The sequence below is a fragment of the Fragaria vesca genome, linkage group LG5 (genome assembly GCF_000184155.1).
Source record: "Fragaria vesca subsp. vesca linkage group LG5, FraVesHawaii_1.0, whole genome shotgun sequence".
Classification (NCBI taxonomy): domain Eukaryota; kingdom Viridiplantae; phylum Streptophyta; class Magnoliopsida; order Rosales; family Rosaceae; genus Fragaria; species Fragaria vesca.
Window position 1 is genome coordinate 4,016,164 of NC_020495.1, and position 24,921 is coordinate 4,041,084.

Genomic DNA, 24,921 nt, shown 5'->3' on the forward strand with positions numbered 1-24,921 from the left:
AAAGTATTACTAAAGTTGTTTTTTTTTTTTTTTTGATGAAATATCAAAGTAATTCATATCTAAGTTGATCATAAAATTTTTGGTAACTGGATCTGGATGAATGTGAAAACAATGTTCCCTTCCGGTTAAGGCCCATATATCGGGAGCCCGTTATGACCATCTGGGCCTTGGGCTCGAATCAGCAAAGAGAATCAGAAACAAAACGACGCCGTTTGTCCTCCACCACCGTGAATGAAACCAAACGGATGATACAGAAGAAGAGCCAAAGAAGAAGAAAATGACAGAGACTTGTTGTACGAGTGCGATGAACATTGGAATCCGAGCACTAGTCGAAGCCATCCACTCCACTCCTACTCAGTCCGTTCTCTATCTCTCCGGCGGCGCCTCTCAGGTTCCTCTCTCTCCTCTGCGCTTCTCAGTTTCCGATTAAGATTCCGATCAAAAATTTAACTAAAAAGACTGGTACTTCAGGCGGTGGCGTGGCTGCTCTCCGTTCCCGGAGCCTCAAGTACAGTCCTCGAAGCTGTGGTGCCTTATTCTCGAATGTCGATGATCCAATTACTCGGCAAGGTTCGTCTTCGATTTTGTAAGCTCTGGAAATTTTTGATCGATTTTGAATCTGTGTAGATATTGATTTCAGTTAAGTTTGGTGTAGATTCCGGACAATTTTTGCAGCCAGCACAATGCTGAAGACATGGCGCTGTTGGCTTACAATCGCGCTCTCAAGCTCTCCTCACCTGGTTTGTTACTTTTTACTGTTTCACTTTCACTTTGTGTGTGTATACCTGCATACTAGGATGGCTACATATTCAGATAAGGATAATGAGGCTTCGTATCGAAGCGCATTTTCATGTTAGGTTTTTGTTTTAAGTAATTCTACACTGTATTAGATTTATGTTGCTTTGTGCGGCGGCGCGTATACATATTGTGGAGGAGTTTGGCTTTCTGTACACTCTATTGCTGAATTAGGGGTTACGTGGTGCTATCTGTAGCTAGAAATGGCTACAATTGGGTGCAATTTGGGTTTTTTGATGTGTGGCTTCTATTTGTGTTTTGAGATAGGTTCCCCAGTTGTTGGTGTGGGTTTCACTGGTTCTTTGGCTGCCTCGCGTCCGAAGCTCGGGGACCACAGGTACATGGATTTGTAGTTCTTGTGTGTAGTAGCTCTTCTTTTTGTTTATATGGTGGTCAGAGTGAAGGCAAGTCTTTCCTTGTTGCCTTATGAAAGTTGCTAAGCATGGGTTAGCTTAGCATAAATGAGGAGAACTCTTGTTGGTGCTCACTTTCTGTGCTTTTGGTGTTTTTAAAATGGCAGTGTATTTAGAACTTAGTCTATAACCTATTTGATAAAGCAGAGTAATTGTGAATTGAAGGCATCAAAGTAATAACAGTAAAAGCTAAAAACGGGAGTCTGTCACCCTTTCTTGACGTAATCAAAACGTAATCAAATGCTAGTAAACTGCATTTCAATGTATGTTAATTGTGGTCAACTCCAATTTCGTTTACTTGTTTTCAATATCTTTTCAACACAGTGCATATCATTGAACTCCATTTATATTGCTGTCGGTGACTTGTTAACTAGGATCTTGTGACTGGGGGATTCTAAATAAACTGAGTTTAAACAATGAGTATGATTTCCCCAATTATTATGTGAATTTTCTTTCTACTATATGTACTCTGTACCATAAAAATGTAATGGGCCGTACTGCCTCTTATTTGTTGTCTTACTTTATCTGTAGTCAATGTGATTTTATTTGTGATATAGGTTTTATTTGTCAACGAGGACATCTGACAGACTGTCAGTATCAACAGTGACCCTTTCCAAGGTGAATATCTATTTTCTTTCCTTTTGACTATGATCTTAAATGTTTTCCCTCTCTTATGTCCCGATTCTCTTGTTATAGGGTTCACGGAATCGAGAGGAAGAAGATATGGTTGCAAGTCATATCGTGCTCAAGGTGTGTGATTAAAGATACAGGATTGTCATCAAAATATGTGCTACATATTTACTTCACATAAATCATGTCTGTCTACATACATCCTTTGTCTGTTGGCTATATTGTTTTGAAATTATTTTCAGACATCCCACACCCTCAATTTTCCTCCCTGAATTCTGGCCTTTTCGATTTTGTGCCTGACACTCCGAAGGTCAGGATTTGGTAGACGATCTAGAGTACATGTTACTAGTTGAGGATAAAAGATGAAAAACATTATGGAGTTGAACAAACTTCTCGATGAACACTATTTCATTGTCTTTCTGGGACAGTAGGACCTATTAAACTTTTCTCTCCTCTCAATTGGAAAATTTATTATTTGAAAAATTGATTCTGGTATTTTTCGTTGTTCTTAGAGTTCTGCTGCCCAGAAATCGAATTCTGTCAACATAAATAACTTTTACTCCCTCTAGGACCTTCTGATGCTCCTGCTTAATGAGTGTAATAAGTGGCCATGTGTTAGGCACATGACAATTTGTGCTAGCTATATAAAAGTCTTTAAGCCTCCCTAACTAATATGCATAGTATAATTTGAGAACCACATTTGAGAGGTTCAGTAGTTCAGGGACCAAAGTGCTCCAAGGACAAAGTAACTTAAGTTTTCATCATTGTTGAAATTACTCTTTAGACCTGATAAACAAAATATAGCAGCTGAGATCCTCTAATTGTTACCTTTTATTTTCTTGCAAAATGTAATTTGTGTAAACTCATATTTTAATTTTGTTTCTTATGCAGCCTTTCTATCAATGTGGTTACAGGCAATTGCAAATGCGTGCAAAGTTCCTGGAACATTTGTTTCAAGTCTCACTGAATCTGAAGTGCCTGAGGAATGTGAAAAGCAGTTCAGCGAAGATGAAGAATTAGAGCAACTTATAAATGGGCAAATATGCTTCAAGGTTTATCCTTTTTCAAGTGGTATGCTCTTACCTTTAGGTTCAATCAGGTTTGATATGTGTGTGCCATTGTGTTCCTCACCAAATGTGTATAATGCTGTGTCCAGAGCCATCTGTGCCAATTCCAGAAAGAAGGATAATACTCTCTGGTTCTTTTAATCCATTACATGAAGGTCACTTCAAGTTATTGGAGGTTGCTACCAGGTACAGTGACTTATTTCTACTGCAACTGTTCATTGAATCCATTATGTGTGTGTGTATCATAATCAAACATATGTCAGTCATCATATATGCCATCATTGTGATAAGTAATGGATGTGTAATACCTTAATTGAATGATAGCTGATCATGGATCAAACTGGTTAAGGAGTTAGAGTTAAGGTGGTAGTGGTAATAAGTATACCTATTTGAAATTGAACTTTGCCCCCCTTCTGGAAGACTTTTGGTATAACCATTTCATAATAAGCATCTATATTTCGTGATTTTCATTTGGGTACCCTTTCAGGTGGTAGTGGTAATAAGTATACCTATTTGAAATTGAACTTTGCCCCCCTTCTGGAAGACTTTTGGTATAACCATTTCATAATAAGCATCTATATTTCGTGATTTTCATTTGGGTACCCTTTCAATTCATTTTTATGCAGGATCTGTGGCAACGGCTACCCATGCTTTGAACTATCTGCAATCAATGCTGACAAACCTCCACTTTCGATATCACAAATCAAAGATCGTGTCAAGCAGTTTGAAATAGTTGGTGAGGCTGATTAATCTGTCATTTTTTTTTTCCTTGGAGGGATAATGAGTGATTGGGTGAAATGTTACTAGCATTGGTTGAGGTTTTTCTTTTTTGAAGTATTGATAAGTTTTCCCATGTTCTCTGATATGTAACTCTTAATATTTCTCTTTGATTGATAGGAAAAACGGTGATTATATCCAATCAGCCATATTTTTATAAGAAAGCTGAACTTTTCCCAGGCAGTGCATTTGTGATTGGTGCTGACACAGCAGCGAGGCTGATTAATGTATGTTATTCAAGCATTTAGAGAAGTCTGAGGACTTATAATACAAGAAAACATATTCTAATCTAACAGATAGCACACGATTTGATGGTGTAGTAGATTATTATAATACGACTTTTCCGGACTTAATAATTTTTGACACATCTCTTAATTTTCCATTAAGAGTGAGGCATTGCTTCTGATATCTCAAATCTTTCTTTTTCCAGCCCAAATACTATGACGGGGACTATAGAAAGATGCTAGATATACTTCTTGGATGCAAGAAAACAGGGTCCACTTTTCTTGTTGGCGGCCGTAATGTAGATGGTGTTTTCAAGGTATGTTCACATGTTAGAAGTTTGACAAACTACTTGCTCATTTCTGATCGTCCTTTGTACGCTTCATGGAAGTGCTTATCTCTGTTTCATGTTACTTTTCAGGTGCTGGAAGATTTTGAAATTCCAGAAGAGCTACGAGATATGTTCATTTCGATTCCACCAGAGGAGTTCCGGATGGATATATCCTCCACCGAAATCAGGAAAAAACTTGCAAAGTAAATACACTATGGAAATTCGGCTTCTGCCTACGATATTTGATTTGTGAAAAGTATTGATGACTTATGTACGGCATGCGTGAATAAGAATGCGATTAAAGAGTGCCTATGTGCTTATCTTAAACCGAAAAGGTATTGACTTGTTGTGCTTGATATAGGATATACATTGTAAGTAAAATATGCTAGTCAGATTTGCTTATTGAACCTCTTTTACAGGAATATATATTTTGCTTATTGGCTGTGGTCCCTTGAAACTTTGATTTGAACGTTGTATCTATTCGCATTCGTCGGCAATGCTATGGGGAAAGGCATATATACCTTTTAATGGGTTGAGCTTTTAATAGTTGATGTATACTCATGACATGATGTTAGCCACTTATATCATAAACTCAGATAAGAGGAAGTCTCTCTTTGTAGAAAATATCTCTCATCATGATAAGTGCTCTCATCTGTTCAAACAGGATGCTACTTGTGTCTGGAAATAAACCACTAAATCATAGGAGGAATAAAGATCATACATTGTCTTGTATCTGTTCATAATGTTCGAATGCAAAAACATGCCCTATACATCAAAACAGAAAGAGGTGAAGATCTAGCACTACTGGTTACTGATGGAGAGGAGAAAGAATTCAAGCCCCGCAGGCTCCGCCGCAGCCGCCGGCCGCGCAAGCTGTACCGTGAGTGTCAGTGTGGGTGGTGTTGGAAGGTTTGTCGTCTTTGGGCATACCATCTGAACATGAGAAAATGATTGCCGAAACAAGAGCTAAAGTGACCAAAGCTGCCCAGAAGAGATACACCGAGCTGCTTAAACTCTCGCCGCTCCCACTAGCCAAGTCTTTCAGAATCCTCGCCATATGGGGATGTAGCTTCTCTCCTCGTCTCTCTCTCTCTCTCTCTCTCTCTGTATCTCTCTTCTTCCTCCTGCTCTGTCTTTCTTCTGTACCTGTTAACCTGTATCTATATATAGAAATGGTTCAAGCCCTCAAAGGCTTTGAACACATTGACCAGAGCCGCTCTAATGTTATCGATAATACGTGTTTTCTTTTCTCTTAAGGCAAAGAATGATATCCAGGGACCTCTTGTATTTTTATAAATGTGAGCAACACCGTGTTGGAGGGGTGTTGGTATATACTATATAGTAAATGGTCAACACAATGTTGTATATAGTTTTATTCGTTTTCGACGATTACTTAGGACTTCACACTTTGAAAGTGAAAAAAACGGAAAGCCAATGACAAATGGAAGGAGCCGGCTTTCTTTAAGACTGGTCCGGCTCCTTTGATTAACCTTCATCTCCAATCGTTTTCGATTTTGTCCGATGTCATCATCATCTGTATTTTCAAGTATAATTTCTTCTATGAGAAGTGTCATGTTTTTATAAAACTATAATACGAACTTCAATGGTTCGATCAAGTGCTCAATCTTTTAAATCCAAAAATAGGTGATATATTGATCATCACGATTGACAGTAAACCATTACATACCACCTTTACCGCTCAAGAGGTAGATCAACAGTTTGTAGAGTACACAAAGTGGCATATAAAATAAGGGCCTAAAATAACCCTATTCATAACACATTTCATTTCGAAACGTAGAACAAAACTCCTTTGGTACTACTTTAGTGAAAATTATACAGCGCACCCGGGTGCGCCGCGCACCCGGGTGTATCCACCGTCGATTTTGACCCGTGAAAAAAAAAAAAANAAAAAAATTACGGTGGAGATGACGGGTGCGCGGAATAGGTTCTCCTACTTTAGATAGGCGCTAGAGGTAGCATAGAGTGCACAAAGGGTGAATCATACTAATACAAGGAACTTATTGTAGACAAAACTTTTTTTTTTTTTTTTTTGATTAAACTAGAGAATTGTATTAAAAAAAGGCAACTAGACCAAATTAATACAAATAGACCCACTAGAGGAAAACCCACGAAGAGGTACAAACATAATGTAAAACATAAGGTACAAAACATCAAGACCAACAAACAAAAACCTAAACACAAGGCCCAACCCTAATATCACAAATGCATCATCAACTCTGTTGGAAAAACAGCCGTCGCCGTCAAAGGGGGGTTTTGCAGTGGATCCATCACCATCCTCTTTTTTTTGCTAGCTGCCATGAAGCTGCGAACCTTCGCACCGGCACCTATGGTGGAATCTCGAGAGATCTCCCCACTCATCTGTCTTTGAAAAAGACAGGGTCGTTCTAGCGTCCAAAACACCGTTCAAAGCCGGTTCCAGGGATGTTACTCTAGCGGCAACGAAGGGGTGGAGCTTACTACAACTAGCAGAGGAGAGAGGAAGGTTTTGGGGATTGAGGTGGAATGGGTTGAAAAAAAGAGAAAAGAGAAGAGATGGGAGGAGGATTGAAATGAGAACTTTGGCAGCCATGGATGGAGATGTTTCTTTGAACGAGAAGGGAAAACAAAACGAAAGACAAACCGCAAACAAAGACGTGGGCACTGGGACTAGAAGCCTGATCACACTCTCTCGACCCTCAAACCGGAGATCTAGACCCTGAAGGACCTAGACCAGAGCAAGAGACAAGGGGGAGTACAGGGTTCATATCTACTTTCTCTCTCTAGTTTCTAGAGAGAAAGCAGAGCACAGAGAGAAAGAAATAAAAACTACAGAATCAGATCAACTGAGACTCTGAACTATTGTAGACAAAACTAAAAACATGGGATTAAGCTAAAGCAAAAGATCCTAGCCCAAATTAAAAAACCCAAAAGGGCAGCCCTGATAGGAGATGTGAGGGCTAGAATATCAGGGAAGGTAATCCCTCCACATGAACATGTAAACGTAGCCTGACCTCGGTGTGGAGCCGAGCTTAGATGCTCCGATTTTGTAGTATGCAAGAGTTTAGAGTAGAACACCTTGCCAGCGATGGAGAATTAGAGTTTCTTATATAGGAAACGCAGTCTAGTTACCCTGCGCCTAAGGTTTAGCATAGCCCATGAGGCTGTTACATATTAGAAAAAAAAAGAGATGTAATTTGATTCACATTCCTTCTTAGGCTATCTGAGTTTAACTAGATACCACATATTTGTATCATCAGAAGATCCCATGAGAATTTATACTATATATTAATTCTTGTTCGCTTATGAACAATGCCATTAGGCAGGAAATTATTATTTTGTCTTTTTTTCCATTTTTATTACAACCCTGCCATTCACTCTGATATGCGTACTTCACATTTCTATCCATACTTTTCATTTTATTACAACCTTACTATTTAGTGGTCGAAATTACCTTTTTATCCATCTTTTTCGTTTTTACATTTGATCTTTTTCATGTTTTAGCCCCAAGCAAAGCTTGGATACACCACCTAGTTCTTCCATATTGGAGATCATTACGTGTACTCGTTGGGCGCATTTGTGTAGTCATTCTTGATAAGATGTTCCAAGTATTTCCTTGAAATTTCCTCTATTTGATACTCCTTTTTGGGCTTCATTCACATTTGTTGCCCTCTTTGTAATGGGCATGTCATGACTACGCTTGGACTTGCTTCTTTCGCAAAATCCATGAACATGCCCCGGGCATTCCTTCTCTGTTTGATTCTTTTAGAGAATTAATCTTTGAACATGACCATGGGGATACTCCCTCTGTGTAAGGTACGGTGGTCCTAGGAGAATTAATCCTTGAACATGACCACGGGATTACTCCATCGTGTTCATGTTGTTTTTCTACTACAATAAATATATTTGACGTGACATCTTTGATACATAAAACTATGCAAATGAGTTATTAATTAGAAGTTTATTTTAAGTAATTCAAAGATATTTAATATTTTTCTACATAAAACATGACCACATGAATACTCCATCGTGTTTATGTTGTTTTTCTACTACAATCAATATATTTGACGTGACATCTTTGATACATAAAACTGGGTAAGACTAGAGTGTGTTAATGCATGTACGTGATGCATCAACTTTGTCCTCTAATTATAAAATAAGTCCTCAAAATTATAATACGAGTTGTTAAAATTGTAAAAAAATTAGTTACAACATTAGTACGTCCTCATTTGTCCTTAAAGTGGTAATTGAGTTCTCAAAGTTGTAACAACTTTTTTTTAACCACTTTGAGGACTCAATTACCATTTTAAGCACACATTTTACCACTTTAAGGACACATGATTAGTAATGTTGTAATTAGAAAACTTTACAACTTTAAGGTCGACTCATATATATTACAATTTCGAGAATTAATATTACTATTTTGAGGACTCAATTTACAAAGTTGATGCATCACATCATTCATATGCATTTACACATTGTAGAATTTTTCTATAAAACTATTCAAATGAGTTATTAATTAGAAGTTTATTTTAATTCAAAGATATTTAATTTTTTTTTGACAAGAAAAGAAATTTAATTAAAAATGTAGTAAAGTGTAACAGATGATGATTTCTTGTTCAAACCAGACACTGGTGACTTATCATACTAGAAGTTCTAGTTCAATACAAACTCTCCAACGAGCGATAATCAGATAAATATGTGATGGACGAACCAACCTAAACGACCTGAAGACCAAGTTGGAACTACAAGCTGCAGCTAGCAGATAAGGCAGAATTGGAACCCAACTAGGGTTAATACAAAAACCGTGGTCATTCAATGGTAATCAAAAGCATCGGTTTGGAAATTTTTGAAAGGAAAAAAGTATGGACGTCGGATTTTGTTCCATCTTCAAGGAGAGCCGTTCAGCCATGGCTACGGGTTTCGAGCAAGCTGATTTTTCTTTTCTGTTTTTCCTTGAAAAGATGGAAGTTAACTGGGGGAGTCGCCACGAGTTGTGTTTGTGTCTACGTGTGCTCATGCATATCCAACAGGTAATGTAGTCCGCCAGGAGATACTTGCAGAAGGAGACAATTGGACTCATTTCTCGAGCAAAACTCAATCAACAAAGTAAATCACTAGTGGACAATCTCCACATGCAGAGAGAGAGGCCTGGTATCATTGGCTTCGTATTAACACCACCAAATTCATTGTTTCCCACCAGAAAACAATAATCAAGGGTCTGTTCGCGGTATCTCCTTTGTTCTCATTATTTCAGTGTTCTACCGATTACAACAGTGGTTCTCATTAGACTCCATCTTCTTTCTTTTAGGAATTTCGAAACGCAAGTTATGCAAAACATCAACAACAATCAACTACAAGGAGCAGAGACGTACTCTATCATTAATCAAGGGTTTGATTTTCAATCTATCCCGTATGAAGATTTTGCCCTAGTTTCTGATGCTGCTGTCAATTCTCAGACTACTGTATCTCAAAGTCAGGAACATTTTGTCTGTTGGAACTCCTCTGTTATCAACCCTCATACTGATGTAACTGTTCATCATGTCAATCCTCAAAATCAAGGGTCTTTTATGAGTTGGAACTCCTCAACACTCAACTCTCAGACTGATGTAGCTGTCAATCATGACAACCCTCAAAGTCAAAAACACTTTATCTTGTGGAACTCCTCAACACAAGATGAAATAGTCAACGGTTTGCCAAATATTGATCAACCTCAATCAATATTTGCATCTCAACCTCTTTTCTCAGATGAAAAAGTTTTTCCATCAGACTCCAACAAGGAAAGATCAAGAATATCCAAATATGCATCAGAGCTTGGTAGTAGAGATGTATGCAGAGTCTGCCCTATTTCATTTTGCCAAATTTTAACATGATATATATCATTTCATTTTACGTAAGTATATTTGTTTTTCTAATCAGGATGATGCAGTAGTGATTTCTGAAGAAGAATTTACTCGTAAAAAAAATAAACGACTTAAAAAGAGTGAACTTAAAAAGAGTGAACTGCATAACCAATCTGAGAGAGTAAGTTAGTACATTACCAAGTTATAAAATCTTTCTTTAACTAATAACTAACATGTTTTCCTCTTATTCAGAACCGTAGAAATGCGATTAAAGATAAGATACATATATTGGGTGGACTCGTACCTAACTGCACTAAGGTATGTTCTGTTTTTCTGGTTAGATTCGACTTTAGGTTTGATTAATTTTGAAAAAGTTTGATGTACTTCTCGCTTGCTGTATATGCACATGCACCCCTTGCGATCTTATGATTATAAGAACTGCATGTTGTTTCTTTGTCTAAAGTCGCCTCTTCATTAAAGCAATGTTGATACGATTAGAGTTTGCTGCATATAAGATGTGTATGCACCCCTCAGTATGAACATTAAGAACTGCATGTTTTCTTTTTCTTTGTCTATAAACTCTTCCTTTAAAGTGATGCCGATACAAAGGTTTAAGAAAACACGTGTACGACTCAAAAACTCCAAGACTGCAACACAAAACATGGCACAACCCTCATGGTGCATTTTCTCGGTGTGGTTGCCTCGTTTTTGCTGGGAGTTTCAAGCTGTAGCATTTTCATTCCGTTTCATTCAGCCGAGATTGAATCGCTGCAATCGCATTAGGTACTATGCTACTACTGATGTTTGTCTTGCTGCATGCACCGATCTGATATTCTTCTTCTTCTTCCTCTTCTTGATATATAAAGACCCCTAGAGTTCAACTAACCATTAACAAGCTAGGCCAATTAATCCACCTCTGCGGTGGCCTTTGGATCTGCAGCCTTGGGAATATTACCCTTGGCTGTTATTTCTGCTTTCTTTTTCTCCTTTCTCACCCTTGGTCTTCTTGATTCTCCTTAAATTTCACGGACGGAGGAGCAGCATCACTAGTCTCAGGCTTCTCAGACGTCCTTTGTTTCTGGATGACCTCCAAAGTGGCACCTTGATCAGCAAGGCTTCTTGATGGCGCGGAGTCCTTCTTGTGCTGCTTCCTGAACACGGCAGTCCATGTGATCTCGGCCGGCTTGATCGCGGCTCTTGCATGCACTTTGATTTCAGGAACAGGAAAGCATGAGAATAGGAGCGGATGAATCTGATATCCCTACCAGGATAGAATCTGGCGTCAGGGTTTGAGAACCATAGATGTGCTTGCTGCTCAAAACCCTAAATCTTCCGCCTCTGATCCTGCTCTATAAATCCTCGATCCATCCAAAGTCCTCTCTTTTTCTGTTTGAGAATATGACTACATTTTTTTGCCTTTTTTCCGGGATTGAATCGTTAAATATGAGAAATTCTATGGTACCTACCCGTATGTGATACATACATTTACAAATGTGACAACATATTTGTAGTCAAAGTGGTAATGCTAAGTTGTATTGTTTGTAATCTTGTTCTAATAATTGTAATTACAAAATGTACAACCATTTTACAACTTTTTGAACAAATTGTTCTCATAGTTGTAATTTTGTTTAACTTTATGTAAATAGTGTAAATAAATTTGGTAAATTTGTTCTTAATGTTGAAATTTGATTCATAACATTATAATTTTTGTTCAAGTACATGTAAAATAAAAGTAGGATATACATCCCAGTACCATAGGTTGTCTAATTAAATATGTACTGATATTTGTTTCTACCTACACCCTCTTCCATTATTTGTTTAAGGTTGAGTTGTGTTGATTTTTGTTTAAGGGGCATGAGTTTTGTTGATTGTTTGTTTAAGCATCAGACATTTGCTCAGATAACTACTGAATGTACCGATTTACTTGTGTTTTTCTTCCTTTTTGGTTTTGTCAAATATTTAGTGTATGAGTGCATGTTTACATATAACTATATATAGTATTTCTAAATTCTATTAGCGCATTTATCATTTTCAGACAGATCAAGCTTCGATATTGAGTGACGTGGTTGATCATATGAAAGCTCTTCTAGTTCAACGTCAAGTACTTCTCCGTTTTAATATCTGTATTTTACTATCTTTTCATGTATTTGTATATCCGTGTTGAACCAGACTTTCAATACCATGTAATTAATTGTGTGTGTTTCAGATGCTGAGCATGACAGGACACCCTATGTGGCTGGCTGGGGTTCCAAACAGTATTACACAACAAATACCCCAATACATGCCATATATGGGAATGGGAATGGGTTCTAATATGTATGGTTATTCGGTACGTGGAACAAGCCATCCGTTTTTATCTATTCCCTCAGCTCCCACTCCAAGTTTGCCTATACTTTCTGAATCATGTATCGTTTCATGCCCTCAATTCCAAGTGCCCCCTCCGCCTCTATCTCCGACGACATTCATTGCTGCACAAGTAAAGCCGACCGCCACTACCACGTTCAATACTATTGATACTGTTGTTCAGCCACAGCCGATTCCTTACACAATCAACCTTGCAAACCAAGGAGAATGTAGTACTTCCCAATACAATGCAATAGGGACGAGGGATCACAACCAAAAAGTACCAACTCTAAGCGAGGTAAATGGTCTTTTAGATATATGTCGATCGCTTGCTAAGTTTTTCACTTCAAAATTTTGATATTTTCGGTGTTTGATCGAAGCACATAGTATTGTCCGACTAGATCATAATTCAATCAACAACGATACATGAAGTCTAGCGGAAATGACTTCTAAATTTATTTTATAAATGAGAATGCTATTATCTATTTGTTGTTTAAGATTATTTCCTTAGTGATGTTCTTCTGCATGTATTGATTGTTTCACAAGTGATTAGGAGAACAATTGATTGTTTTGTAGATATATAAAGTGATGGCTAGTGGCAGGATACCACCTCATTCAGGACCATAGGTGCGAATTCAATGCTGAGTTTTCTTTGTTGGATCCTCACTAAATCTATACATTATACATATTTATATGCTTGAGTTTTAGATGTTTCTGTTTGATGTTTTGTAGGAAGAAAGAGATGGCATGGAAGACAGAATTCATTGTCTTTTGTTACCTGCTGAGATATATAGTTAGTTAGATCATATATAATTAAGCTTTTGATCTATATTATTTATTTCATTTTGTGTTTTAGAATAGTACGACGTATTTGTTACTAAGTGGCTCTAAATCCTGTTATATCCTGTTATGAGAATTTGTTATTTTCTAGTTTGGGAAAATTGTCTAAACAGTGTCTCACCTTTTAAATAAGCAAAACTTTGGTATCTCACCTTTAAAAAACTTCAAAATAGTATCCTACGTTCATACCTCGACCGAAGTTTAGTATCTAGATACATTAGCTCTGTTAAAAAGACTGACGACACCATTTTTATTCATAAAATGACCAACTTACGCTTGAATTTTTATTTTTGTTATTCATTTTATATAATAAAAAGAGAAATTTATCATAAAGGTACCTCGTCTTTTCTTGCTTATAACGTTACGGGGGTTGCTAGGGGACAATTTTTAAAGAAGAAAATCCATGGTTCCGTTATGTCACTTATCAAAATTTATAAGGAAGAAAAGATGAGGTACCGTTATAACAAATTTCTCTTTTTATTATATAAAAAGAATAACAAAAACAAAAACTCAAGGGTATATATATTGGTCATTTCATGAATAAAAATGGCTGCCATCAGTTTTTTTAACGGAGTTAACGTTTTTAGATACCAAACTTTGGTCGAGGTAAGAACGTGAGACACTGTTTTAAAGTTTTCTGAAGGTGAGATACCAAATCTTTGCTTGTTTAAAATGTAAGACATTGTTTGGACTATTTTTCCTTCTAGTTTATGTAACATATATGCTTTTTCTTTCGATAAGATAGATATATAGTTGATGTGAAAGTTAACTTCAAGAATCTCAAAGTTTCCAAGCCTAATCGGCCCCTAAAGTACTTGCTACATATGAATGCATGATTTCTCTATGTAGTCCACTTACTAGAGCTAGATGAGTTTAGCTTTTCTTCTGCAAGAGAATCTCAATTCCTCTTTGAGTTTCGGTCTAAATCATGAAGAACACGATGGTCCCTAAAAAAACGCGAAAGAAGAAGATAAATTGGGCCATGTTTTCCAGGCTATCAGTCGATAAGACTGGAAGAGGGAAATGAACTGGCTTAAAATCTCAAATAAATAAACTTAGCTGCTTATCGCTCACATCCATGGCTTGCTTGAAAGACTACTTATTTTGTCAAAGAATAACTAGCATGCCAATTGGTTGGGAGATTTTCTGGCTATTTAGACAAAGGGGAGAGGTGACTTTTACCATATTGTTTTGAAGTTTCACTATCAAACTGAGTTATTTATTAGAGAAAATTAGATAAAAACCTAAAATACTAGACCTCTTTTAAGATAAACTCATATATACATATTTTCTTTTTATTTTACACCCACTCCACGTAAGCAAACATACTATATAGAGCAAATGTCTATAATTAATAATTTTCTTCATTTTTCAGTTTCTCTAATTTGTCTTTTAGACAGTAGAAAGCTAAATTTGGTATATTTCTCAATTTTAGCATCAATTTGAAACTCAAATATTAGCTAAAATTTAGTTGGATTTAACTTTGTCATAATCAATTACATTCTTTAATTTCTACCTTGTTATTACTAACTTGAGTGTGTGTGTATATATAAATATATACTATATACAGAAGTATATATGTCATTTGTAATAGGATGATACTTTTCATTCCTAAGCTCACATTTGGTGTCTCTCTACATAGTCGAAAAATGTCTAATTGTAAGGTACACATTCTTGTTCTTTGATTAATTTTCTTCTTTTTAGGTATATTATTATATCATTTCTCACCCTAATCAATAGAACATTTTACTTTCTACTACTTACGTTTCTAATATACCTATTAAGTAGGGCATGATATGATAATATACCTAAAAAGAAGAAACCTAAAATTGGGTTTAGGGTATAGGGTTTAGGTTATAGGGTATAAGGGTTTAGGGTATAAGGTTTAGATCAGATATCTTATTCATATTATATTTTACCTTATGTATAAATTAGAGAATAAATTCCTTTAATCTATATTTTTTCATAAAAATAAAGAAAACTACATGATTATTGCAAATTGATTGAAAAATGTTAGTGTTAGAAAAAAAAACTCATAATCAAGGTATTTAAGACAGCATCAATTAAGCATATTTATTATATTTATATGTTATAGTTGAATGGTGGCAATTGTGTAAAATTTAGAAAAAACAGGACATAATATTTATCATAATTGATACATTAGATGTCTATCAGATAAGAATATTAGATGAGTTTTATTTAAAACCACTTTTCAAAATTGGGTATATATAAAAATTCCTATATTTATTATGTGATGAGTTTATTTATTTATTTTGAGAAATGTAAACTTTAAAAATCCGAAATTACAACCATGGAAGTCATCGATCCACACTCCTATTAATATCGGCGGTAACTTCAAAACACCTACTTGTTTTGGTGAATGTAAATCGAACTGTTACCGATAAATTAGCATTAAGAATCTTGAACATTTTCGGGACAAAAATGCCGTAAAAGTTCTAAGAATATCCGACGAGTAATCACTTTTGCGGTTGAATATGAATAGAGCTATTCATAGGCATAGTGACAAAAATCACTCTGTAGTTGTTGGGATCATGGATACGTTTCATGGAGTACTACCACAAGTTTTAGTTGCAAATTATAGAATTAAAATGGTAGGCAGCCCATATGAATATCAGGTGAAGGGGAACCAGGTCTGCTTCTGTTCTTGTCGTCAATGAAGCTTCTGAGTGACGAAGAAGTAGACGATACCGATCGTCATATCTGCCGATGAGTTCGAACAATTATATCTTTCAAGAACAGAAATACTACTTGTGGCTGAATAAATTAACTCAAATATTTCATAAGCACCATATGGATTCATTGCAGCCATGCAATTTATGACTATCTATGCTTGAGAATTCTATGGCCAATGCCCCGGCCGGGCAACATCCTAGAGTGAAGATAAGGATCGAGAGAGAGAGAATAACGTAAGGAATTTAAGGTTTGTAAAATTTAAAATACTCTTTAACAATTTGTATGAACAAGGAACAAGCATGTCATTGAATTTCATCATAAAAAAGAAGATAAATGCAATGACTTCCTTAAAGCATACTAAAAGAAAAATTAAAGGAGACAAATTTTTTCGACAAAGTAAAGGAAACAAATATGAAATTATGATTAGATTGAACAAAATAAAAGCTTACCAAATGTTGAAGTTTGAAAGAAATCCTTCTTGGTTAGTTTAGTTACGGGAGGTTCATTATTAAAATTGAGGGAGGATTGCTATGATTAAGCTTCTTATTAAGACTAATCAAGACTATTAGAAAAAACTAACAAGGGTCTGGACCCTCTCGGGCGGAAAATTATACAATATGTTAATGTAAATGAATGATGTGATGCATCAACTTTGTAAATTGAGTCTTTAAACTAGTAATATTAGTCATTGGAGTTGTAATATGAGTCATTAAAATTGTAAAATTTTATAGTTACAACATTAGTCATCACGTGTTTTAAAGTGGTAAAATGTGTGTTAAAAGTGGTAATTGAGTCCTCAAAGTGATTAAAAACTCAAAGTGATTAAAAAAAGTTGTTACAACTTTGAGGACTCAATTACCACTTTAAGGACAAATGAAGACTAATGTTGTAATTTTTTTTTTTTTTTTACAACTTTAAAGACTTATATTACAACTTTAGAGACTAATATTACTACTTTGAGGACTCATTTTGCAACTTGAGGACAAAGTTGATACATCACATGCATTAACACACTCTAGCCTTACACCCCCCCTGCGCGCGGGACGGAGTGTGTATTTCCTCCCCTGCTCTTGTGGTACAATTCATATAAGACTTGCTTTCTCATCTTTAACAATGAGTCTTATTGTGAGGTCCTATATTCATTTTAATTGATTAAAATAAGTTTTGAGCACTATGTTTATGAATATAATATTAAGTAATATGTTAACCTTATTAAATAAATAAAAATCATCATTTTTATTTTTTTCACAAAATTTTAAAAATAATAACTTGGCACCGTCGGTGGTGATGATGATCAAAGCTTCTTCATTATGTCTCTATGAGTCCTTTCTTTTGTTCTTTTTTTTTTTTTTTTTTCAGAAGAAGTCATATCAGAGACACTGGCATATCACAGTGCACCGCATGGTATTTCACGCCCCGCATCAGCAAAAGACATGGTTTGCTAGACCTATTGTTTGGACGAGCCAAACATCTAACCATCTTGAAACAATAGAAACATAAAACTTCTGATGGAACAAACTTCGTTGGAACTTGGTTGCAGATTGCAAATGTCATTGGTGACAAAGAACTCACCCGCTAATGCTGAGGTAAACTTGGGAGTAATCGATATCGATCTTTATCATCTGCCACTGACGAGCCGATGAGTCCGGCCAATAATACGAGAACACAGAGGAGTCAGATCGAGATATTTATGGGCGATCGAAGATACTGTAATCTGTCATAAACACAACGGATATGGATTCATTGCAGCCGTGCATATATGATTATATATGCTTGAGAAATCTCAATGCAGAACCATAGGTCCGTTCACCAGCGCAAGCTAGTTTAACTGCATAAGGTTAAAGGAAGCATCGAATAGTGCCAACCGGCATTGCAAACACTTCAAATCTATTTATAGCAAGAGCCAAAATGTAACCAGGGATCGAGAATGTTAGATTGTCGATCAGAACAAGAACATTGAAACTCGCTTTCTTGTCATGTCAAGCTTGACAGTAGAATTGGAACTTTGCAAAGTGACCAAGCTGCAAGAAGATGAGGTTGCCGATGTTATCTGCAGTGCTTTCGATCATCTTAATTTTCGAAGCAGCTGATCGAGTCCGGTCAATTTATACAACAGAGATATTTCACAAGAATGCGGCCAGGCTCGACAATCTTCAAGATTGCTTCTAAGCCAAATCAAAGATATCCATTTTTGATGAATGATGACTAATCTGCAGTGTACTAGAAATTCACACCTGTCCTTCTCTCAAATTATACATCTGGATGAAACATTAGATTCAGGGAATATAGTACACCAATTTGTATTCATTTAACATACAAAGCATACTGTAGATAAATGAATGAAGATGTCTTGCATACATGAGAGCGTATTCAGCGCACCCGGGTGCGCCCCGCACCTGTCCATCTCCGCCGTCCATTTAACGCGGACTTTTGACTTTTTCAAAATGGACGCGGAGATGGACGGGTGCGCTGTATAATTTTTGTGCATACATGGCCAATTGGGATAAGTACATTGGTTTATCCGAGACATGGATATATATGAGATCGTTGATCTTTAAACTGGGTTTCAAATACTAGGACAAGTTCTTTCTTATTTGATGAGTTATTTCCAGACACACACAGCCTAAAATAAAAGAGAAGTTAGAACAGAATAAGGTTTTATTTTCCTTATTGTTAATTAGATGATATATTCTAATATTTTCCTTATTGTTAATTAGATGATATATTCTAAAAGCATGATATTTCAAAACAAAACTTCAGCAGGAATGACCTCAAGATAAGTGTAGTTCTATAATCAACACTCAGATGGTTGCCTTTTGTTTTGATCAATTATGTCTCATAAGAAGAAATGATTTTATGTTCTTTGTCCCTTTTGTTAGCACTTTGTTATTGTTTTCCCAGTGTTATATCATTACTTGACTTGTTACAAATTTGGTTTCCTTTTAGTACCACTAATTCATTGATTGTTTTCCACACACAAAATAGTTAATCAATGCTCAATGTACTTCACTCAAATTTTCTTTTGGTAATAACAAAAGTTATAATAAACAAAGTAATTAAACTAGGAATTTTACACATGCTGAGGCTAGAGGACCAAATTGGGACACTCAGAAAAGAAAGTAACAATATGAGGCCCAAGTCTGGCCCAAGAAACCAAAAGAAAAACAAACTAAGTGACCCCAGACAGAAATTGAACCTGAGTCCTAGACTATTAGCATAATATCTCAAAAGAATGCACTATGGCGGTCATCGTGGATCAATAACTTTTACAAATGAATTCGATGAATTATCAATCTAATTTGATTTTCTGTGCCTGGGAATCTTGTCAAGAATTTTGACCTGAAACAATTCGTATAATCTCTTCACGCCACTGATGCATCTGGCTACGATTGTATCAACCTGAGTTTCATATCTTGCATACAAAGCTGGCAATGTTCCTACCGCAAGAATGACTACATAAACAACGATTAGAAAAAATGTTAGCTTTAATGCAAACAACTAAGGATTTAATACATAGCTAATATATGTTTCTATGTAAATGTGTTGGTCTGGGATATCTTACTTACCTGTATAGATTAGGTTCCATGAGCTGATATAAGTTCCTATAGTTGACATCATGTATAGACCAGCCAATGCCTGCAAATATACACATCGCATTCAAAATTAACGTCGATCTTTAGAGACTTAACCGTGGGAGTTGAAATTATGAGGAAAATAAAGAAGAAGCAGATCTACATACCACAAAGAAGAGTTTGAAGTCTTTCCCAGATGTGATTTCGCTTAACTTCAAGAGGAACCAGTTAATTGTTCCAATGAAGTAGATGCAAGTAGATTCTGGAAGTTGAATGTTGATCTCACGTGGCATCCTACAAAGTACATCATGAAGACCAAGTTAGATCGAAACCAAAAGTAACAATACATGGAACATCTATGAGTGTCAACACATTATGCAGTTAACTACCTATTGAGTATTCGTCCTGCGAATTTGCACCAGAGGAGTCCAAGAGTCATAGTCAGCATGAGGGTGTCACAAAGAAGAGATACAAATTGGTATTCTCGTACTTGTAGAAAAAACCATAATGTGGTGAACCCAAATAAGATTGCACCAGCTGATTTCTTGTCCTTCCACAGCATTATGTCAGCCACTGCAAAACCAAAAGCAAAGTTGATATCAGAAATGGATTAGGGAAGAAACATACAGATGTTAGTAAAAACAACAAGCTAGGGAGGCTAATGTAGGATTAACTTTACCTTTTCCTCCTCCAAGAATAGCATGAAGAGTAGACATGATTCTACTGCTTAATGTTGTTGCTAGGAAATCAAACAATATGAGTTTCTAGGCAAGCTAAGAAACCACACAATCCCACAGAAAACAATGGAATCGATAATCTGGTACACAAGAATGTTAGAACAACCACAATTTCGAATCTTCAATAATAAACCTAAAGCACTTTGACGGACAGATAAGAGAAGTTCTGATTCTTTGCTCATAAATAGGCACATAGGTTTTCCTTGTTCCACAGAGAAGTGAGGTTTTCATTACTACAAGGAAAAGGATATGTAGCAAAGAATTAAGCAAGTATATTTGGGCCGGTGATACTTACGTGATGCCATGTTTTGGTAAGAAGAGTACCCCTAAGTTTGTTTGGAAAGATCATGGCAGGGAAAATTTGGAATTAGATATTCATGCCTATAATAATAATAAGAAAAATATTCTGCTGCCTAAACAGTCGAACATCCCAAAACCTAATGTTCTTGTTACAAGCTTCCCACGCGACATGAGTCAAAGATGACTGTTTTAGAATGTCGTTAATGAGTCAATTATGAGAGATAATCAGATGAAAGTAGGACAAGGAGTTCTTCGATAGGTTAATGAAAATAGACAGATATATACCTGATTCCACAAGAAGGGAAAAGGAGTACTGCTCTAGTTCTATAGCATATGCCAGGAAATAAGGAAAAGCAAGGAACCACCCAGAAAATGAGCATAGTGGGGTGCACAACTTGAATTTTCAAAAGCAAGTTACATAGTGGTCGTGCATAAAAGGAGGATGGAACATATTACTTCCATTGTTCACCAAAATATTTTACTCGCATCTCTAAGAGCAGATGACATAGCATATACAAGTTATAGCAAAAGCCACGAGAACTTTGAATACTGATCTACTAGCTCAAACTCATTCCACAAGCATGGCCATTGGCCATTGAAAATTAAGCAATATCATAGCAGCATTAGACCTTCTCGAATCCAGTGGTTTGTTGCTGCTGCTGCTCATGCACTCCATAGTTAGACATGCCAAGGCCCTCATTATGGTGCTTCTCCCACCCTCCGGTATCAGCTTTGGAATGTGACCAATAGTACAGGTTTGCCCCTATCAGCGACAACAGTGTAAGAGCAGCTGCTGCAGCAAACACGCCCTTACGGAGAGTGGCACAGGACAAGTCATCTAGGTTAAATTTCCCCCTGTATTTTGTGTGGTATGCATTCCTTGCTGACCCGGCCAATAAGCATGCCTCAGCTCCCAAAAATGTTGTCCTGGTTTCATTGTTCAAACTTCCATTTAGCAAATGCAGCAAATGGAATTCCCAAGCAGACAAAAGAGTAGAGAAGAAAGAACAAGTACTGAAGAAAACGATTAAGGAGTAACAATCAGTAAATTCACTATAGGGGAACACCAATCAACCTTAATTACTGGTCTGGGAAAACACCACTACATATCTATCTAATTGGCTAATTCTGATTCACAACGTAATAGTTCTAACATATCATATCCCCGTGAATCAATCCGATAGGATGAAAACTTGTAGGTTCCTAAATGTCAAACAAGTTGAAACTAAAGACTGTCCGATCTGAAAAAAAAAATGCCAAAAAGCGAGTAAAGGTGGCCAAAGTAATGCAAATTGCTCACTAATCATGACCTTAAGGCCACTTTTTCGACACTTTACCATATTCCAGACAAACGCAAAGTATACAATACACTGCAACAACTTTACCAATTAAACAAATCTAAACAAGCACTAGTGCCACATGAGTAATCAAATGAGCAATCAATCCGGACATAATCGGACTAAATCTATAAATTAATGTAAAAATTATATTAACCATGGATGAAATCATCAAACGTACATACATACAGAGCCTCCAGTTGAGATAATTACCAGGAGAAGACGAAGAAGAAGACGGTGCGAGTAGTGGAGGAGCCGGAGACTAAGCCTTTGCCGCAGCAGAGACACCTGGTGACGGCGTTAAGCACGGTGTGGCTGAGAAGAAGAAGACCAATCGCGGCCAAACCATAGACGGTGGAAGCGTCGGTGCCGTAAACACAGTAGGTTTGCTCATCGTACTCGTCGGGGACTATCTTAGCCTGTGAAACAGTGAAACACGTAAGAGATTTGAAGTTTCAATAATAGAGAAAGAGAAGAGATGACGGGAGGTACCGTGGAACGGCGTCGTTCGGCGCCGACGGCGAAGATGAAGGCGATGAGGTGGAGGGAGGTGATGATGGCCACTATGGGGACGGAGAGCGCCATAGTGAGAGTGTGGAATCTCTCTCTCTTCTCAAATATCTGGAACTGATTTTGGTTTGGGGTTTGGGTTTCTTTCTAGTTTGGACACAACTCACACAAGTGAGAGTGAAAGAGTGTGGGAGTGAAACTGCTTTTGCTTTTTGGATGGTTGTGTGACACGTCACTGACAGTGTGAAGTGCATGTGAACAGAGTGTTGCAGCTAAGCGAGTTAAGAGGTGGAGCCTGGTTTGGGTTTGTCGGAGCCACCGGTTTCCCCGAGGTGACCGTGGACCCATGTTTTCTTCACCCTTCACAAAATTTGCCCATACCCTTCCATGAGCCCCAATACGAGGGCCAACAGCTCTCTATTGTCGAGGATGTCGGTGGACCATAGTCTGGTTGGTTAGTTAGCTTAACTGATATTGTTGATGTATTATAGTTGTTAATAAGTCGTGTCGCGTCGATAGATTAATATATTTTTCGTGTCACAAAATACAAATTCAAACTCAATTAATTTAATAATCATGTCAAAAATGTAAATCCAACTTAGCCTGTTTATTAAACCGGTTAACATGTTTTCAACCCGTGTACCTATTTAGTAAAAGAAAATTGAAAGAAAAATATTTCATTAATAAAACTTAGGCCAAAATGGCAACACAACACCATTATATTAGACAATTTGCTCATTTATTTGTGAGCTTAGCAGAGTATTAAACTAGATACAAAACAATATACCATAGAAATATAAAAACTAAAGCCAAGACGCTCAATTACGGTACTCCAAGCCCTATGTATTCATCTAGTTGTTGTTAGCTCGCACAGTCTGCCAAGCTATCAGTGCACTAATGCTTACTAAACTTGATTTTGCCTTTTGGGTCAGGGCTTGGAGAAGTGTTAAGCCTAACCTTTTTGAATTTGAGCTGGACCTAGGCCCAAGGACCCGAGCCCAAACCCAAACCCGACTGGGTAGTTGGCTAATCTTCGCAGCAGCTAAGGATTCTGGCGACTTCCAAAGGGATCACCATCAAACCCAACCCGGCGAGAGCTCGACAAGTTCCTCCTCCGGTAGAAATCAGGTCTTTGATTGTCGCCTTCGACAAATTTGGTGGCCAAAAAGTCTTTATGTTGGAGCCCTCTTCAATTCCAGTGGCCAGAAAGCCGCCCTCGATAAATCATGTGGCTGGAAAGCTTTCACCCTGCGTCGCTGTATGAAAAGAGGCGGATGAAAACCAGCTTGGTTTCAGTGACGAGAGCCCTAGAATTGGCGATGAGCGTTCTGGTATTGATGTTGAACGCCACGTTTGGAAGCCCAGGCCATGGTGGCTAGGGTTTAGGAGAAAAAAGAATAGTAAACTACATTTTAGTTACTAACCAAATTTTAGTTTACAAATATATCCTCTACACATTATCTTACACATATAAGGACAAAATTTTACAATTAAGGACAAGTTGTTATGTTGTTGACATGTGTCAGCTACAGATTTACAATTTTACCCTTCATTAAAATTAAAACAGAGTCAACTGAACCAAAAGAGAGTCAATCAAGTAATGTTGACTGCTACTGCTAGCTTCTACTGCGTACCAATCAGCCTGCTACTAGCGACTTATACTACCAATCTATTGCCTATGTTTGCTACTCATCCCACTCTGCTACTATCGATCAAGTAATGTCCACTGCTATTGCTGGCTTCTACTACCAATCAGCCTGCTATTGCCGACTTATACTACCAATTCGTCTGCTACTGACGACTTCTACTACCAATCTGCCTGTTACTGCCTACGTTTGCTACTCATCCCACTCTGCTACAGTCTACTTCTGCAATTCTCAGTCCCAAACTAGCTGCTACTGCAGATCTTGAAGTTGACTGCTACTGCAGATTGTGAAGCTTGTTGCTACTGTCGACCACGAATCTAGTTGCTACTGTAGATTGCGAAGCTAGCTGCTACTACCGAGAAAAGTTGAAAATTGTCCCAACCAGTAGCAAAATGTGCAGATTCTCACCATCTAGCTGCTACTGTGCAATTTTGCTGCTACTGCAAAATCTAGTTGCTACTGTGAAATTTTAATTAGATTCTCCACCATCTAGCCATGAATCAACCTGTAACTAGAGCGTAGATCTTACCAACATATGTGCAGAAATCAGGTATCTATGAGTATCCGTCTTCAGAGATGTGTGGTGGAGGACGAGGTGGAGATCTCCGGCAAAGATGAGGATTTGTCGACCTGAGATCGCTCCGATGACGTTGAGGCAGTGGCGTCCTTATCGAAGCATCGTTGTCATCGACATCAAAGCGACATCGTTGTTGTCGAGGCGGTGGCGGCGTCGTCGAGGCATCGAAGCGGCGTCGTCATCCTACACTCAAAGATAGACCACTGAATCATCTGAGAGAGACCTCGTCACCGTCTTCGTAGATCGGCAGAGAGAGAGAGAGAGAGAGAGAGAGAGAGAGAGAGAGAGAG

At 37.3% G+C, this 24,921-nt stretch overlaps 4 protein-coding genes across 5 annotated transcripts; 2 read left to right on the forward strand and 2 right to left on the reverse strand.

Moving 5' to 3' along the window:
- The first annotated feature begins 248 nt into the window (after window positions 1-248).
- On the forward strand, window positions 249-4,689 carry LOC101305073. The gene is made up of 12 exons (XM_004298990.1): window positions 249-391; window positions 472-570; window positions 656-740; window positions 1,063-1,132; window positions 1,766-1,826; window positions 1,905-1,958; window positions 2,753-2,909; window positions 2,995-3,091; window positions 3,532-3,641; window positions 3,803-3,909; window positions 4,113-4,223; window positions 4,326-4,689. Exons 1-12 carry the CDS (start codon window positions 278-280, stop codon window positions 4,440-4,442), a joined length of 1,182 nt encoding a protein of 393 aa, XP_004299038.1. The 5' UTR covers window positions 249-277; the 3' UTR covers window positions 4,443-4,689.
- Window positions 4,690-9,562: 4,873 nt separating this feature from the next.
- Window positions 9,563-13,236, forward strand: LOC101314095. The gene is made up of 7 exons (XM_004300913.1): window positions 9,563-10,060; window positions 10,152-10,256; window positions 10,328-10,393; window positions 12,093-12,176; window positions 12,282-12,716; window positions 12,995-13,045; window positions 13,151-13,236. The coding sequence occupies exons 1-6, from the start codon at window positions 9,563-9,565 to the stop codon at window positions 13,043-13,045; spliced, it is 1,239 nt and encodes a 412-aa protein (XP_004300961.1). The 3' UTR covers window positions 13,151-13,236.
- A 6,010-nt stretch (window positions 13,237-19,246) lies between these two features.
- On the reverse strand, window positions 19,247-20,240 carry LOC101314381 (reticulon-like protein B14-like). Its single transcript, XM_004300914.1, has 5 exons — window positions 20,204-20,240; window positions 19,914-20,097; window positions 19,692-19,818; window positions 19,519-19,588; window positions 19,247-19,404 (listed from the first exon to the last, which is right to left on the reverse strand). Exons 1-5 carry the CDS (start codon window positions 20,238-20,240, stop codon window positions 19,247-19,249), a joined length of 576 nt encoding a protein of 191 aa, XP_004300962.1.
- Window positions 20,241-20,935: 695 nt separating this feature from the next.
- On the reverse strand, window positions 20,936-22,836 carry LOC101305664. 2 transcript variants are annotated; one of them, XM_004298992.1, is made up of 3 exons: window positions 22,391-22,836; window positions 22,112-22,317; window positions 20,936-21,575 (listed from the first exon to the last, which is right to left on the reverse strand). In XM_004298992.1, exons 1-3 carry the CDS (start codon window positions 22,481-22,483, stop codon window positions 21,185-21,187), a joined length of 690 nt encoding a protein of 229 aa, XP_004299040.1. In that variant the 5' UTR covers window positions 22,484-22,836; the 3' UTR covers window positions 20,936-21,184. The 2 variants fall into 2 exon arrangements, with proteins under 2 accessions (XP_004299040.1, XP_004299041.1); XM_004298993.1 differs by having other exon boundaries at window positions 20,936-21,488; window positions 22,391-22,694.
- Between the last annotated feature and the right edge of the window lie 2,085 nt (window positions 22,837-24,921).

What these genes read in the sequence shown, in the direction of transcription:
- LOC101305073 (XM_004298990.1), top strand. Translation starts at nt 278, where the DNA reads ATGACAGAGACTTGTTGTACGAGTGCGATGAACATTGGAATCCGAGCA. An exon ending in CAAGCAGTTTGAAATAGTTG is followed by an intron (nt 3,642 to 3,802) that starts GTGAGGCTGATT and finishes TTTGATTGATAG; the next exon opens with GAAAAACGGTGATTATATCC. An exon ending in CAGCAGCGAGGCTGATTAAT is followed by an intron (nt 3,910 to 4,112) that starts GTATGTTATTCA and finishes TTCTTTTTCCAG; the next exon opens with CCCAAATACTATGACGGGGA.
- LOC101314095 (XM_004300913.1), top strand. Translation starts at nt 9,563, where the DNA reads ATGCAAAACATCAACAACAATCAACTACAAGGAGCAGAGACGTACTCT. An exon ending in TGCATAACCAATCTGAGAGA is followed by an intron (nt 10,257 to 10,327) that starts GTAAGTTAGTAC and finishes CCTCTTATTCAG; the next exon opens with AACCGTAGAAATGCGATTAA. An exon ending in CTCTTCTAGTTCAACGTCAA is followed by an intron (nt 12,177 to 12,281) that starts GTACTTCTCCGT and finishes TGTGTGTTTCAG; the next exon opens with ATGCTGAGCATGACAGGACA.
- LOC101314381 (XM_004300914.1), bottom strand. Translation starts at nt 20,240, where the DNA reads ATGTCTACTCTTCATGCTATTCTTGGAGGAGGAAAAG. An exon ending in GCAGGACGAATACTCAATAG is followed by an intron (nt 19,819 to 19,913) that starts GTAGTTAACTGC and finishes TGTACTTTGTAG; the next exon opens with GATGCCACGTGAGATCAACA. An exon ending in ATGGAACCTAATCTATACAG is followed by an intron (nt 19,405 to 19,518) that starts GTAAGTAAGATA and finishes TTGTTTATGTAG; the next exon opens with TCATTCTTGCGGTAGGAACA.
- LOC101305664 (XM_004298992.1), bottom strand. Translation starts at nt 22,483, where the DNA reads ATGGCGCTCTCCGTCCCCATAGTGGCCATCATCACCTCCCTCCACCTC. An exon ending in CCGAACGACGCCGTTCCACG is followed by an intron (nt 22,318 to 22,390) that starts GTACCTCCCGTC and finishes ACTGTTTCACAG; the next exon opens with GCTAAGATAGTCCCCGACGA. An exon ending in TTCTTCTTCGTCTTCTCCTG is followed by an intron (nt 21,576 to 22,111) that starts GTAATTATCTCA and finishes CGTTTTCTTCAG; the next exon opens with TACTTGTTCTTTCTTCTCTA.